We start from the raw sequence: 15,598 nt of genomic DNA on the forward strand, positions 1-15,598 counted from the left end.
GGTACTTTCAGCATTCTTCGCCAGCACCACAACTCAAAAGCATCAACTCTTCTTTGGTCTTCCTTATTCATTGCCCAGCTCTCACATGCATATGAGGCGATTGGAAATATCATGGCTTGTATCAGGCACACCTTAGTCCTCACGGAGACATCCTTGCTCCTCAGCACTTGTAACAGTTCCTTCGCAGTTGACCTGCCCAGTGCTACACGTCGTCCAATGGTTAGTGACAGCTAATTTTTTTTTAATACATTAGAACAATGCTTCTTTATACATAAATCACATCTCATTAGACAATCTTAAACATTTTCACCCTCATTAGATGCTGTTTGAGAATTCAAAATAAGTTTTAATTAAAACTAAAACAAAAGTAAAAGAACATAAAGCCTCTTTATTTTCCCACAGTGTACATGCTCTGCCCTCTCCTCTTGATGAGAAATATTGTGTTAGAATATGTCCCAGGGGTAATAAACAATTAAAGAAATTGTAAATCATATCAACTAGATGCTAATTTAAAGGACTCACGAAGATGGTAGGAGGGGACTCTGTGTGCACACAAATGTGTGTGCATGCGTGCATGTGTATAAGGGGAGCAGGTGGAGGTCTTTAAACCTTAAACTAGATTTCTCCTGAAAGTTGAATACTCATCCAAGTACATCATTAGGAACAAACAGCTATTTAGCAACAACAACAAAAAAACTTACCTGGATTGTATAATTTCTGGGGGAGCCCCTCCAATGTAAATATCTGTAAAAGGTATTTTCATCTTTTCATTATCCATGCTCTTCACATGTCGTCTGTCAACTACCAAGATCATTTTCTTATCATTGTGATAGATGATTGAGATCTAGGAGAAATAATACACAGTATGTCTTGATCAACTCTAATCATCACCCTTTTTAAGAAAGCTGTGTATTTTAATTATTCTGGTTATAGCAGCCACTCTTCCATGTCTTTGCACTTGCTTGTTCATATAATGAGGAAGAGATTTTCACTTCTTACTTATACACATTAAAAACTCTGGCTTAAGCAACCAGCAGTTCAATTTCTTGGGAAGGATGTCTATATGGAGAGGGAGCTGGCTGAAGAAAATTTTTGCTATGAGACCTACTGTTTTTCTTGCCCTTTCTGAGAGATTCAGGAAAGAACTATAAACAGGTGTCTTCTGAACTGCAGAAGGCATGTCACAAGGTATAGTTCTTTGGGGACATAATGAGCTACTTGAAGAACTCCCAATGCTATAGGCAGAGAGATAGTTACAAAATTCTCTTTTTATTCTAACCCATCTTCGAGAAGACTATGAACTTTGAACTGAACGGGGAAATAGAACTTCCTAATCCCTACATTTTTGTTCAATTAAAAAAAATCATACCTTTATGTGCTTTGTTAAGTTAAATCTATTTAAAGTAGCTCTTAATGAAAACGAAGTATATTATCAGTATACTGCACACATGTTTCAAGACTAAAGATCATTTTTTGTGGATTCTCTTTATAAGGAAACCTGTGTTAGTATTTTCTAAGTTCTGGATAAATGATTTGAAAAGTTTAAATTCTGCATTTAGTTATATCTATTTTTTTTTTTTTTTTTTTTTTACATTTCCATTAGTAGCTTGATAGATACAGGAAATAATCCTGTGTCTGTACACTCTGGAATTTTCAACAAATGTATCAAAGGATTCTATAGGACTGCTCTGGTAATCATGATATTAGCACTGCTGGAGACTTTTGGTCAATGGAGCAATTAAAAAGAATTGTTCAGTAATTCTTTTAAGTGTGGAGATGACAAAAACATATATTCTTTTAAAGCAAATGCTATTGTTGGGTTGAGTATTTTTGGGTGAGGCCCGTTAGTTGCTCTTTAGATGTGAAAGTGTTCAGTTTAATTACTATCAGGAGATCCAAACAAACAAACTGTGAGAATTTGTACCTCATGGTATTTAGCATCATTAATCTGAGCTTTCTTCAACGTGTCTTCAAGATGCACAGGGCCATTGCTGAATCCAAAATCATAGAACACATGTAGGAAACCACTGCGCATCTCCAGGCTGAAAAACATACTCTGTGGAGACAAAGAAGTTGTAAGATGCGAGCATGTGCTATTATGAAAGTGCAGATTTAGCTGAGTTTAAGAAATAATAGTATATTCTTCATTATTGAAACTACCCAATGAGAAAGCAAACCTCATGAAATTCTTATTATGAAATAAAAATTACTACTACTACTTCTATATCAGCAATTAGTTTTCATATTAATATAGTAAAGTGTTAATATTAATGATAATTTAGAACTTCTTTTTCAATTCTACTTTATGAATCAATGGGTTTAGGTTTAAGTCTACATTATTGACCTTTTTATTTATTTATTGTGATTTGGGCAAAATTACTGACCTTTTAAAGTTCTTAAAATTAATAGACCATGCACAGTCAATTACCTGTGTTCATGCACTTAAAAAATTGTAATAGCCCAGTAAATGAAATGCATTCATTTTAAGAAAAAATTAGTAATCCTGAAAAATAATTCTGAAGTATATTGAAAAGAAGTTAAAAAAAATTAATGACAAATAATATAAAAAGAAGGTTGTTGTATTATTTTGAAACACTGACTTTATATAAATAAATATGAAGTTATGTATTTGGACAACATGTTGTTCTATAATCAAAGTAATTCCTTTGACTAAATAATTGAGTAAGGTGTACCTGACCCAAGCCTTGGTATTTTCATATGCATGTGAAAGCTGAACAATGAATAAGGAAGACCGAAGAAGAATCAGTGCATTTGAATTACTGTCTTGGCAAAGAATATGTACTTCTGGAAGAATGAAAAGATCTGTCTTGGAAGAAATCCAGCTAGAGTACTCCTTGGAAGCAAGGAGGGGAGGCTTTGTCTCCTACACTTTGGTCATGTTAAGAGGAGAAACCAGCCCCTGGGGAAGGATATCATGCTTGATCAAGTATAAGATTTAACAAAAAAAAAGAAGACCCTTGAGGAGACGGATTGACAGAGTGGCTGCGACAATGGACTCAAGTCTAGCAATGATTGTGAGGATGGTGCAGGACCGGGCAGTGTTTTGTTCTGTTGAACATCGGGTAGTTATGAGTCAGAATTCACTCAATGGCACCAAACGACAAACAACACAAGTAATTTTCTGGTCAAGTTTGCTTGTTTTCAGAAGTTCAGTATTACAAGAATTCAATGGATTTGAAAACTTAGGTGCTGGGGCAAAGTTCCTGTTCTTTAGAAAGTGACTCCTGAGTGGAGTTCTGTACTCCTGAGAGTGTGGAACACAACACACACTGGGTGTAGAAAGAAAATATTTTAACTTCTCTTTGTACTTATTTTTAAAATCTGAAACACAGAAAGAAATTAGCCTCTAGGTTCATACATTCACCACTGCCTGAAATTCTGCTGACTTGGGTGTTACTATGATGCTGGAAGCTGGGCCACCAGTACTTCAAATACCAGCAGTGTCACCCATGGTGAGCAGATTCTAGTGGAGCTTCTAGACTGAGAGGGACAGGAAGAAAGGCCTGGTGATCTACTTCCAAAAATGAACCGATGACTATTTTAAGGATCACAGCAAAGTATTTTCTGACTTGCTTGCTTTGTACATGTCATCAGGAAGGATCAACTGTGGGAGGAGGACATGATGTTTAATGAAGCAGAGGGCCAGTGAGGGTGACAGAGACCACTGGTAAGATGCATTGGCACAATAGCTGCACAATGGACTCAACATGCTGGCGATTATGAAGATGAAACAGGACTAGGCAATGATCTGTTGTACATAACACTGCCATGAGTTGGGGGTGACTTGAGGGAGCTAGCTATCTATGCAATATATGGATTGACACTGGGCCTTCACTTCATCCCTGTGTCAGTCTTATGTGAGGTTCATATACTATGTGTAGTGTCCTGAGTGTGATTCCATACCTGAAGGGTTAATAATGGCCCCTCATCCATTTCTTCATTTTCAGCCTACTGGAATTTATTATAGCTTATGTAAGCTGGGTTATATGGATTGATGGGTGATGTGATATAAATGATAGAATATTTACAATGATTTTGTGTTGAGATTCCAAATGATAAAAAATCTTTCAAGATACACAGATGCTTGATGGCTACTTCCTGTGAATTACTAAAAGAGCTGTCAAGTGTAAGGAAGGGGCACATATTTTTCTTTATAAAATCAAACATTCTAAATTTGCTGACCTTTACTTGTGATGACAAATGTCTTTCAGTAATATGAAATCTACTAGTTATTAAAAAAAAAAAATCAGTCTTGATTTGTCCTCTCAAGGCAAAAATATTGTTATTACAATGAATGAGAAGTAATTTTTAAAGAAACTGGTGGTCTGGGAAGATAGTTTTTAAAGCAGATGTGTAGAAAATTTTTCTAATGTTATGTTATTTTACCAAAGAAAAAAATGGAAGGGCACAATCTAAAAACTTCTTATCTGTGCTATTAAAACATTTGTGGAGATAAATTTCTAATCTGTTTAGAAATCTTCCACTGAAGAGTTTCATAGGTTTTGAGATCTTATGTTAAAAGTTTATAAAACTTTACAATATCTCATTAGCTTGCAAAAACCAGCACCAGGAAAGAAGGAAATTTACAAGCCAAATTTTAAAGAAAACCTTTGCTAAATGATGAATTCACCACTTGTCCATCAGGTTGTTGTGTTGTGGTGGCTTGTGTATAGCTGCGATGCTGGAAGCTATGTCATCAGTATTTCAAACAGCAACAGAGTCAACCATGGTGGGCAGGTTTCAGTGGAGCTTCTAGACTAAGGCACTATAGGAAGAAAGACCTGGCAATCAATTTCTGAAAAAAATTGGCCAGTGAAAAATTTAATGAATAGCAGTAGACATTGTCTGATACACTGCTGGAAGATGAGCCCCTCAAGTTGGAAGGCACTCAAAATATGAGTAGGAAAGATCTGCCTCTTCAAAGTAGAGTCGACTTTAATGATATGAATGGAGTAAAGCTTTCAAGACCTTCATCTGCTAATGTAGTGTGACTCAAAATGAGAAGAAACAGCTGCAAATATCCATTAATAATTGAAATGGGGAAAGTACGAAGTATGAATCTAGAAAAATTGTAAGTGATCAAAAAAGAAAGAGAATGCATAAAGATCAATGTCCTAGGCATTAGTGAGCTGAAATAGACTGGTATTGGCCATTTTGAACCAGAGAATGATATGGTCTGCTATGCCAGGAATGACACATTGAAGAGGAATTTCATTGCATTCATCCTCAAAAAAAAAAAAAAAAAAAAAATTCAAGATCTAGCCTGAAGTACAATGCTGTCAGTGATAAGATAGTATCCATATGCCTATAAGGAAAACCAGTTAATACAACTATTATTCAAATTTACACCAACCAATAATGCCAAAGATGAAGAAACTGAAAATTGTTACTGTGGTAGTTAAGTTTGTGTGTCAACCTGACTAGGCCTGGTTGAGTGGTTGGGCAGCTGGATATAGTATTCCCCATGATGAGACTGGTAATCGTTCCATGGTGGGATCTACTATGAGCAGCTGCTTTAGGGATGTGGTCTCCTTCCCATATATAAGTACCAGCTTTGGGAATGGTCTCTAGCTTATGGCACTCTTGAACCCTGCAGGTAGCCGAGTCACTGTGCAGCAGCCTGCCATGCTCTGCTGACCTTGGGGCTTTCAATACACTTAAATTAATGGCCTGCCATGTGGTTTGGTAACATCGGGACTGTGCCATTTTATTTGTCAACCTCGGGCTTCTTAGCCTCAGCAGCCAGTAGCTGCCTGAGTGAAGAGATGCCTCTAGCTCCAATGAGCTGGGAGCAAGAGGCAGAGCTGAAGCCCAAGGTCGAGGGGCTTTCACCCAGCCCCTACAGCCTGGCACTTTGAACTTGGACTTGTACCCTCCTGAACTGTAAGAGAATAAACTCCTGTTTGTTCAAGCCATCCCATTTGTGGTATACTCTTGTCAGAGTGGCACTAGGTAACTAGAACAGTTATCAACTTGTATTACTTCAACTGCAGTCTGAAACTGACCAAACATGCAATCAAGATGCACTGATAATTACTGGTGTTTGGAATTTGAAAGTTGGAAACAAAGAAGGATCAGTAGTTGGAAAATGTGGCCTTGGTGATAGAAATGATACTTGAGATCACATGATAGAATTTTGTAAAACCAGCAACTTATTCTCTGCAAATACCTTTTTGTAACAACATAAATGGCATCTATATACATGGACCTTGCCAGATAGATTACACAGAAATCAAATTGACCATATCTGTGGAAAGAAATGATGGAGAAACTCTATATTATTAGTCAGAACAAAGCCAGGGGATGACTGCAGGATAGACCATCAATAGTGTTTAAGCAAGTTCAAGTTGAAGCTGAAAAATAACAAGTCCTTGAAAGCTGAACTATAATCTTGAGTATATACCACTTGAATTTAGAGACTGTCTCAAGAATAGATTCAACAAATCGAGCACTAATGACTGAAGGCCAGATGAACTATGGGATGACATCAAGAATTCATACATGAAGAAAGCAAAAAGTCCATAAAAAGATAGGAAAAATAAAAAGGATATGAGAAAAGGCCAAAGTGATGTTAAGAGAGACTCTAAAACTTGCTCTTGAATGTAGAGTAGATAAAGCAAATGGAAGAAATGATGAAGTAAAAGAGCTGAACATAAGATTTCAAAGGGTGGCTCAAGAAGACAAAGAAAAGTATTATAATGAAAGGTGCAAAAATCTGGAGTTAGAATACGGAAAGGAAGAATATGTTCATAATTTCTCAAGCTGAAAGAACTGAAGAAAATAATTCAAGCTTGGAGTTGCAATATTGAGAGGTTCCATGGGCAAAATAATGAATGATGCAGGAAGCATGAAAAGAAGATGGAAGCAAAACACAGAACCACTGTACCAAAAAGAACTAGTTGACATTCAACCATTTCAAGAACTGATGATAGTACTGAGCAAAGAAGTCCAAGCTTCCCTGAAGACATTGATGAAAAACCAGGCTCCTGGAATTGATGGAATACCAACTGAAATGTTTCAACAAACAGATGCAATGCTAAAAGTGTTCTCTCATTTATGCCCAGGAATTTGGAAGACTTGGCCAACTAATTGGAAGTGATCCACATTTATGCCTATTTCAGAGAAAGGTGATTCAACAGAATGTGAAAACTATTGAATATTATCATTAATATAACATGTAAGTAAATTTTTGCTGAAGATAATTAAAAAAAAAAAAAAAAATGGTTGCTGTAGTACAGTGACTGGGAACTAACAGCCAGATTCAGAATAGGACATGGAATAAGGGATATCATTGCTGATGTCAGGTGGATATTGGCTGAAAACAAAGAATACCAGAAAGATATTTACTTGTGTTTTACTGACTACCCAAAGGCATTCAACTGTGTAGATCATAACAAATTATGGATAATATTTTGAAGAATGGGAATTCTGGAACACTTAACTGTGCTCAAGGGGAACCTGTGCATAGACCAAGAGGCAGTCATTTGAAAAGAACAAGAGGATACTATGTGGGTTAAAATCAGCAAAGATGAGTGTCAGAGCTGAGCAAATAATCTGAGAAGTTGAACTATATGAAGAACATGGCATCAGGATTGGAGGGAGACTCATTAAAAACTTGCAATATGCAGATGGCACAATATTACTTGCTGAAAGTGAAGAGGACTCAAAAGCACTTTCTGATGAAGATCAAAGACTACAGCCTTCAGTATGGATTACATCTCAACATAAAGAAAACTTCAGATCCTCACAACTGGACCCATAAGCAACATCATATTAAGTGGAGAAAATGGAAATTATCAAGGATTTAGTTTTACTTGAATACACAATCAATACCTATGGAAGCAGCAGTCAAGAAACCCAGAAACCTATTGCATTGGTTAAATCTGCTGCAAAAGATCCCTTTAAAGCATTAAAAACCAAAGATGCTATTCTGAGAACTAAAGTGTACCTGTCCCAAGCCATGGTATTTTAACTGTCTCATATGGACGCGAAGGCTGAACAACAAATCAGGAAGACCCAAGGAGAACTGATGCATTTGAATTATGGTATTGGCAAAGGATATTAAATAAACCACGGACTTCCAGAAGAATGAATGAAATCTGTCTTTGAAGAAGTACATCCAGAATGCTGCTTAGAAACAAGATGGTGAGACTTCATCTTATGTACTTTGGACATGTATTCAGAAAGGACCAGTCCCTGGAGAAGGATATCATGCTTGGTCAAATAGAGGGTCAGAGAAAAAGAGGAAGGCTGTTATTGAGATGGACTGACACAGTGGCTGCCACAATGGGTTCAAGCACAGCAGCAATTGTGAGGATGGGGCAGGACTGTGCAGTGTTCCATTCTGTTGTTCATAGGGTCACTGTGAATCAGAATCGACTCAATGACACTTAAAAACAACAAAAATTGACAAATGAGATTGAGAAGTGACCTCATGATTTAGTAAGCACAGCCAATGATACACTTCTTCTGTTGTTGATTTTTATGATGTATCTTTTCCAATTATGACTGCTAATAAAACCACATACTGAAATAAATTGGACATAAGATTTAACAAGATGTTAAAAAATAGTTATGTTGTTATGTGCCGTCAAGTCGGCCCCGAATCATAGTGACCCCTCCTTGGGTTTCCGAGGCAGTATCACTACGGAAGTAGGATTGGCCAACCTTCCTTCCGAGGAGTGGCTGGTGGGTTTGAACCGCCAGCCTTCTGGTTAGCAGTCAAGTGCTTTAGCCACTATGCTACCAGAGCTAAGCATACTTAATTACATTCCTTAAATAACACTATTGTTAATAATTATTTTCATTAACGGAAAATACATAATAATTTTAATACATAAAAATTCATTTGAAAACATTTATTTTATCTTTATATAATTTGTCTTTAATATCTAGTTTGGAACACTTTCAACAATATGCCCATATGAATACATGCATAGCATTTATAAATGAAGTGTATATGTGTATAATAATCATGTATTATTAGTATTATTTTTAAACTGATGGGCACTCATGATTAAAAAGTTCAGTGCTAAAATGACCAGTGCTAAATTTCTGCAGAGACACTGCTCACCTACCTTTTGGTGCTGATATTTCTCAAAGTTCTTTTAAAGGTAAAGGGAATGTCTAATATATATCCAAAAATGTAGGGCTTTGTTGTTGTTGTTGTGTGCCGTCGAGTCGGCCCCGACTCATAGTGACCCCTCCTTGGGTTTCTGAGGCAGTATCACTACGGAAGTAGGATTGCCCAACCTTCCTTCCGAGGAGTGACTGGTGGGTTTGAACTGCCAGCCTTCTGGTTAGCAGTCAAGTGCTTTAGCCACTATGCTACCAGAGCTCTTAAATGTAGGGCAAGGAATGCATTTTAGTGCTATTTTTAATTTTAATTTATTTCTGTCATTACTTCCTTGATGGAAAATCCAATTTTACTTCCTAAACTAGAAATTCAGTGTGATGGCATGATGTACTCAGCCAGGGATAGTTCCTGGAAATATGTAGAGAAGATAGTAAGGGAAATATATGATGAAGAAAAGGGGTAGGATTTTCTTTTTTACTCACTCCGTTGACCATCAGGAGCACAAGGCCATTATCAGCTGGTGTTCGAACTTCTATGTCAAAGCGTGTGACCTGACCAAATTTCCCTCTCTTGGTGATATCCCTCACCACAGCATAACTAGAGCCATCGAAGAAGTAGCTGGCAGCTCGACTTTGAGTGAAGGCCAGTTTATCTCTGAAATGGAAATGCAAGGATTGTATGACATTTCAGGTTTTGTATTGAGGCCGTTATCGTCATATCATCCATGGAACTTACATCATTTAAATGAAACTCGTCTGCATGGGAAAGACAATAAGTATTTATAAGTTAAATGAGTTGATCTTAAGATTTTGTTTTTTCTATTCTATATGTTAAGACAACAGAAGACTCCAGTGAAACTCCAGTTCCTGGAATTCTAACTCAAAGCTGCTAAAAAGTTGTTCAACACTTGTGCATGCTCATCTAAGGTAGGGGGAACTGAAGGATTTTTTTGCAGGCATGATTATCATACATTTTCAAAACTGGTGTCCCCAAAGAAAAGATTGAGAACCTGACTCTTGACCCACTCTTATCCTGTTTACTGCTCCTACATGGCTACTAAAGTCTTTAGCACTCTTAATTATTACTTACCTGGCACAGGGCACTGACTTAGAGGGGTCCATATTATAGATGTGCTTAAAATTGTATAAGCTTATCACATCATTATTCAAAGTGGCCAATTCCAGGCAGCCAATGAAGCCAGGCAGGTTTAAGCTGGCAGGGAGCTGTGCAGAAGAGAAAGCAAAGTCAAACTGTTTTGTGATCATAGTTTAGTTAGATGGTGCAAAACAGGCAATGAGGCTAATAGGTCACGGGGAAATACCAACTCATTAAATATCATTCTAAACCTGAGTTTTGTGTCTATTCTATATGCTAACTCATTTAGATAACCAGTGATTTGTCAGTTGTGCATTTCTTAGCAGAAAGGTGAGATTTATTGAGCATATATTACGTGTTAGGCATATTCTAAACAGTAAATTCACGATCTAACTCAATCTTCACAACCACTCTGTGAAGCAAGTATTCCTGTTCTCATACAAAGAGGGAAAGTGACTCAGAGGTACAATGATGTGTCTGTAACTAGCAAGTAATAATCCTGGAATTGAAATCCTAGATCCAGTCCCTATTTGCTTGGATATGTCCTTTATCTCCCTGTCCCCAATTTCTGTTCAGGGAGCTTATACTATTTTGTATTGATTTATTAGACAGTAAGGCTGGATTAATAAGAGGAAAGTGTAGCCATTAGCCATTTATTTTGCATTATACATGGCACCTGCCCCAAAGCTGTTATTGTTGTTGTTATGTGCCCTCGAGTCAACCCTGACTCATAGCGACCCTTCTTTGGGTTTCCAAGGTGGTATCACTATGGAAGTAGATTGCCCAACCTTCCTTCTGAAGAGTGGCTGGTGGGTTTGAACTACCAGCCTTCTGGTTAGCAGTCAAGTGCCTTAGGCACTACACTACCACAGCCCCAAAGCTAGAAGGAAGGAAATAGAGCTAGTTCCATGAATATTTTGAAAAGTTTTGTGTTTTTCAATCCCACTGAGGAAAATTTTACTCAACTAAGATGGATAAATATTCTTCTAAGGGTTTTCTTAGGATTTTTAACTCATGTTTAATCTTTTATTTATCCTTCCCAACTTCTGTCATCTATGTTTATAGCAAGTAACTTACACAAGCTTAAACCTTAAAACAAGCTAACTGTATTATCTACCTGGCATTATTTGAAAGGAGCTCTGGTAGCATAGTGGCTAAGGCACTTGACTGCTAACAGAAGGCTGGCGGTTCAAACCCACCAGCCACTCCCTGGAAGGAAGATGGGGCAATCTACTTCCATAGTGATACTGCCTCGGAAACCCAAGGAGGGGTCGCTATGAGTCAGATCTGACTTGACGGCACATAACAACAACAACAACAACAACAATCATCAACACAGAGAAAAAAATATTATCCAACTATATATAGAACTAGAGACTATTCAGGCTTGGAATATTTGTTGCAGTTCTGGTCCCTGTACCAAAATATTAATGATAAATAAAAACAAGAAAGCTGCCTTATATTCATTCAGTTTACATCTCAATAAAACCCTTGAACCTGCACCAAAGCAGCAATGTAGAAAATACATACTCCTAGGCTGACTTGCCAGGCAGAAGTGGCTTGAACGCACTTGACTCCAATTCTAAACTTGGCTAGAGAAAATATTGATGGAGCTTTGCTGAAGGACAGCCAGCCCATCACTCCACAGATACAAACCTAGCTTTGTAATAAGCTGTGACCTGGGTTTTTGTAGAATTACATTTATCTTTTCATTTAACATCATTGCTTTATCCTTCACTGAGGACCATTTTTAGAAATACCTGTGAAACCTCATTTTTTATGATATTGTTCACCAGGTTACACGGTGCCCTTTACTTGAGCAACTTCAGGAAACACTTTTTTAGGTCCTGGGTACCAGGGATGCTTATGCTTGGCATTCTTACCTTATGAACTGGCTGGTGAAAGTTTAGACCTTATTGTGGTACCTCAAGCAAGTGAGTTGTGTCTTATCTCAACATTAAATTCATTATATACAATTTATTTTCTTCATACTCTTACTTGCTTTTAAAATATTGTGTTATAAACTGCCTTAAATCTCTTTTGTAATAAGGCAATACATAAATCAATTTAGATTGCATTTTAATGGGTTACAGGGTACTTTTGTGGGAAGCTTTACTTGATATAAGCTTCAGAGTGACTGTGAGATAATGAGATAAAAATCTATTTTACTCATTTACAAGTGAGGAAACTGAGTCTCAAAGGAGTTAAAGATTACTCAGGGTCCCACAGATAGTGTAATGGAGCTGGGACTCAAACCCAAGTTCAGAGATGATTTTGCTAAACTACATAAGACAAAATAGATACTTCAGAATTGGAGAAGTAACAGAGATGAACATCTGGAATAATAAGGGCAATTGGAAAGGGGCTGGAAATTAAGGAATGTCAAGGCATCGGAGCATCAGATTAAAATACATTTGGAAAAATGAGGAAATTACCTAATAAGATTTATAAAATCATAAGGAACACGGATAAAAGATCATTAAATGATTCACTGAGTGTGGGAGCCAATATGTTCCTTATGAAGAAGTAATTTAAACAAAAATAAAATGAAGAACTTTTTATAGTATAGGGAATAAACTCATGCAACAAGTTGTTTCAAAAAATATTACAGGCAAAAATCTTGTGGAAGTTCAATTACTCAGTAGGACATCTTTGGGACAGAGAAACAAGTAACCTTGTGCTCTGTATTTGTTGTAAGATTCCCAGCTTAATAAGTAAAGGTTTATTTAGGGCACCAACTCCAGTTCTTGGGCCAGGCTTATTTCCTACCCAAAATTAGTAAGTGCAAATGTGGATGCCTCAATCTGTTTCATCATGTGTTGTACTCTTCCCCAAGTTTCACCCCCGCCCCCCCATTCCTAACATCTTATTTCATGCCTGTGTTAGTTGAGAAAACTGAGTTTTTGGAACTGAAATCTTAAAAGCTGAAGACTTGATTCAAATTGTGGAGACACTCAGAAGGTACAGGCTCTCCTCCAGCAGGTGGCATAATGTTAATTACAAATGCATGCATCAGAATGAAATTAATTGATTCTCAGATGCTATTACTTGACACCTGAAAAAAAATAGGTAGTTGAGACTGCATTTATACACCAGATTTATAATGTCCTGCTTCAGGATTCTACCATCCACTGAACTAAGCTCTTTCTTAAAATGATAATCAGGTTCCTCTTCCATCATGCTAGGTCTTATTCATTTATAAAAAGCAATCACTGCATATTGGTAATACATCAGATTGTAGCTGGGTGTTTACCTTGAAGTTTGAAGGCACCCCGCCAATATAAAACACAGTGTCCTCAGGGTCCAGATCCAGCAAGGAGTCATCTCCTGCAAATTCCCCCTTTTTAATGAACTTCTCCTCTGCTGTGCTACTTAGACTCGGGACTGTCAAAAACATTTTTCCATGTTTTCCTATCCTGTTAAGATAAATAATTATCACTGTTTATTAACCAGATAATTTGTAGAAAACATGTATTTTTTCCTAATGTCAAAATATTACTGTTGTCTCATCACAAAATTCGTGATTTGATTTTGCCATTAATAAGCATTTATGCACTGGGAAAGGAAACAAAGATATTCTATATTTAAATTCCTACCACCTGTCTGTCAGTTTGTCACACTGTAGTGGCTTGTGTGTTGCTGTGATGCTGGACACTATAGTTCTGGTATTTCAAATATCAACATGGTGGACAGGTTTCAGCAGAGCTTCTAGGCTAAGACAGACTTGAAAGAAAGGTCTGTTGTTCTACTTCTGAAAATTAGCCTATGAAAACCTTATGGATTGCAACAGAACATTGTCCAACTTGTTTGTTTTGGATGTGTCATCAGGAAGGATCAATTGCTAAAGGAAGACATCATGTTTGGTGAAGTAGAGGGCCAGGGAAGATGAGGGAGACCTTAGTGAGAAAGATTGACACAGTTGCTGCAGTAATGAACTTAAACATAAGGATGACACATGACTGGGCAACATTTTGTTCTATTGTACATGGGGTTACCTTTAGTCAGAGTCGACTCAATGACTGCTATCCATCTATCTCTATTAGAATTAATTCATGGATTGGTCAAGTAAAGATCTTATAATCAGATTACTATTTACAAATGATGACCATTTCTTTCTAACCTTTTCTACTAAGGTGTTTAGGAAGGGATACAGAAGAAAGGAAGAAAGAAGATGAAGAATAAAGGGAAGACAATAAAGGCAAATGGTGTTGCATACACAATATTGCATTGTCAGGAACAGCAAACGCTAATCTCTATAGGTGGATACCTAGATGGACAGATAAGGATAGGCAACTGGGAATATACCCATGACCACCCACCAGCCATTCCTCGGAAAGAAAGTTGGGCAACCTACTTCCATTGTGATATGACCTTGGAAACCCAAGGAGGGGTCCCTGTGAGTCAGATCTGACTTCATGGCAGTGTGTTGCATTGCATTTATATATAGGCTTGGCAGATGACTTTCCTACATATGTATTTGTATGTGCTATAAGAATGTCCATATGCAGTTTAAACACAAGAGGAGGCAAAGTTAGGATAACTTCTTAGCCACAAATAAGCACCTCGAGGGAATGGGTTGCTGGGCCTGCAGGCTGGGGACCATGGTTGTAGGGAACATCAAGCTCAATTGCCATGATATGGTATACAAAAATATTGTAATACATCTTACTCTGATGAGCAGCAACTAGAGTCTTAAAAGCTTGTGAGTGGCCATGTATGTGACAACTTTTGGTCTCTCCTTGTCCAGAGCAAAGAAGAATAAAGAAAATCAAGACACATGGAAATAGTCAGTCCAAAGGACTAATGGATCAAGAGAACCTCAACCTATATGACCCTGAGACCAGAAGAACTAGGTGGTACCTGCCTACCAATGCCAACCACTTAGAAAGGGATCAAAATTGGAGATCCTTTATAGAGTGGGAGAAAATGTGGAACAAAACTCAAAATCCTAAAACTGACCAGGCTTACCAATCTGATAGAGGCTGGTGAAACCCCCAAGATTACATCTCAAGTCACCTTTTGGGCATGGAATTGAACTTACTCCCCTGGCTTAACTCTCAGCCAAACAATAGACAGGCCTATGAGCTGAACACCTACCCCAGGGAGATGCACTCCTTGGAACAATCAACCATGGTAGATCAGAAGGGCAGCATTTACACAGGGAGAAAGGTAGGGAGGCAGGAATGCACAGGCAAAAAGGACACAAGGTAAGGGTAACCACAGGGAGGAAGTGGGAGGTGAGATGGTACACTGCAGGGAATGTAACCAGGGTCACAAAACGTGTATGAACTGTTGAATGTAAAATGAATCTTCTTTGTAAAATTTCACCTAAATAACAATAAAAACTTTTTTAAAAAAAGAATAAAGAGAAGAAAACACTATTTATAGCATCAATAGGAAGACTGA

General features: G+C 37.5%; 1 protein-coding gene across 1 annotated transcript in view; it reads right to left on the bottom strand.

The window, feature by feature from the left end:
- Positions 1-15,598, bottom strand: part of LAMA4 (laminin subunit alpha 4) — a 199,998-nt gene that overhangs the window by 51,671 nt on the left and 132,729 nt on the right. Inside the window, exons 21-25 of the mRNA XM_007951567.2 lie at positions 13,446-13,608; positions 10,187-10,320; positions 9,580-9,751; positions 1,925-2,056; positions 702-844 (exon numbers count right to left, since the gene is read on the bottom strand). Of these exons, the coding sequence (XP_007949758.1) occupies positions 702-844; positions 1,925-2,056; positions 9,580-9,751; positions 10,187-10,320; positions 13,446-13,608 (744 nt within the window). The remainder of the gene's footprint in view (positions 1-701; positions 845-1,924; positions 2,057-9,579; positions 9,752-10,186; positions 10,321-13,445; positions 13,609-15,598) is intronic.

This window comes from Orycteropus afer, unplaced genomic scaffold (assembly GCF_000298275.1).
Source record: "Orycteropus afer afer isolate SDZICR_OR568_19922 unplaced genomic scaffold, OryAfe1.0 scaffold00299, whole genome shotgun sequence".
NCBI classification, from domain to species: Eukaryota; Metazoa; Chordata; class Mammalia; order Tubulidentata; family Orycteropodidae; genus Orycteropus; species Orycteropus afer.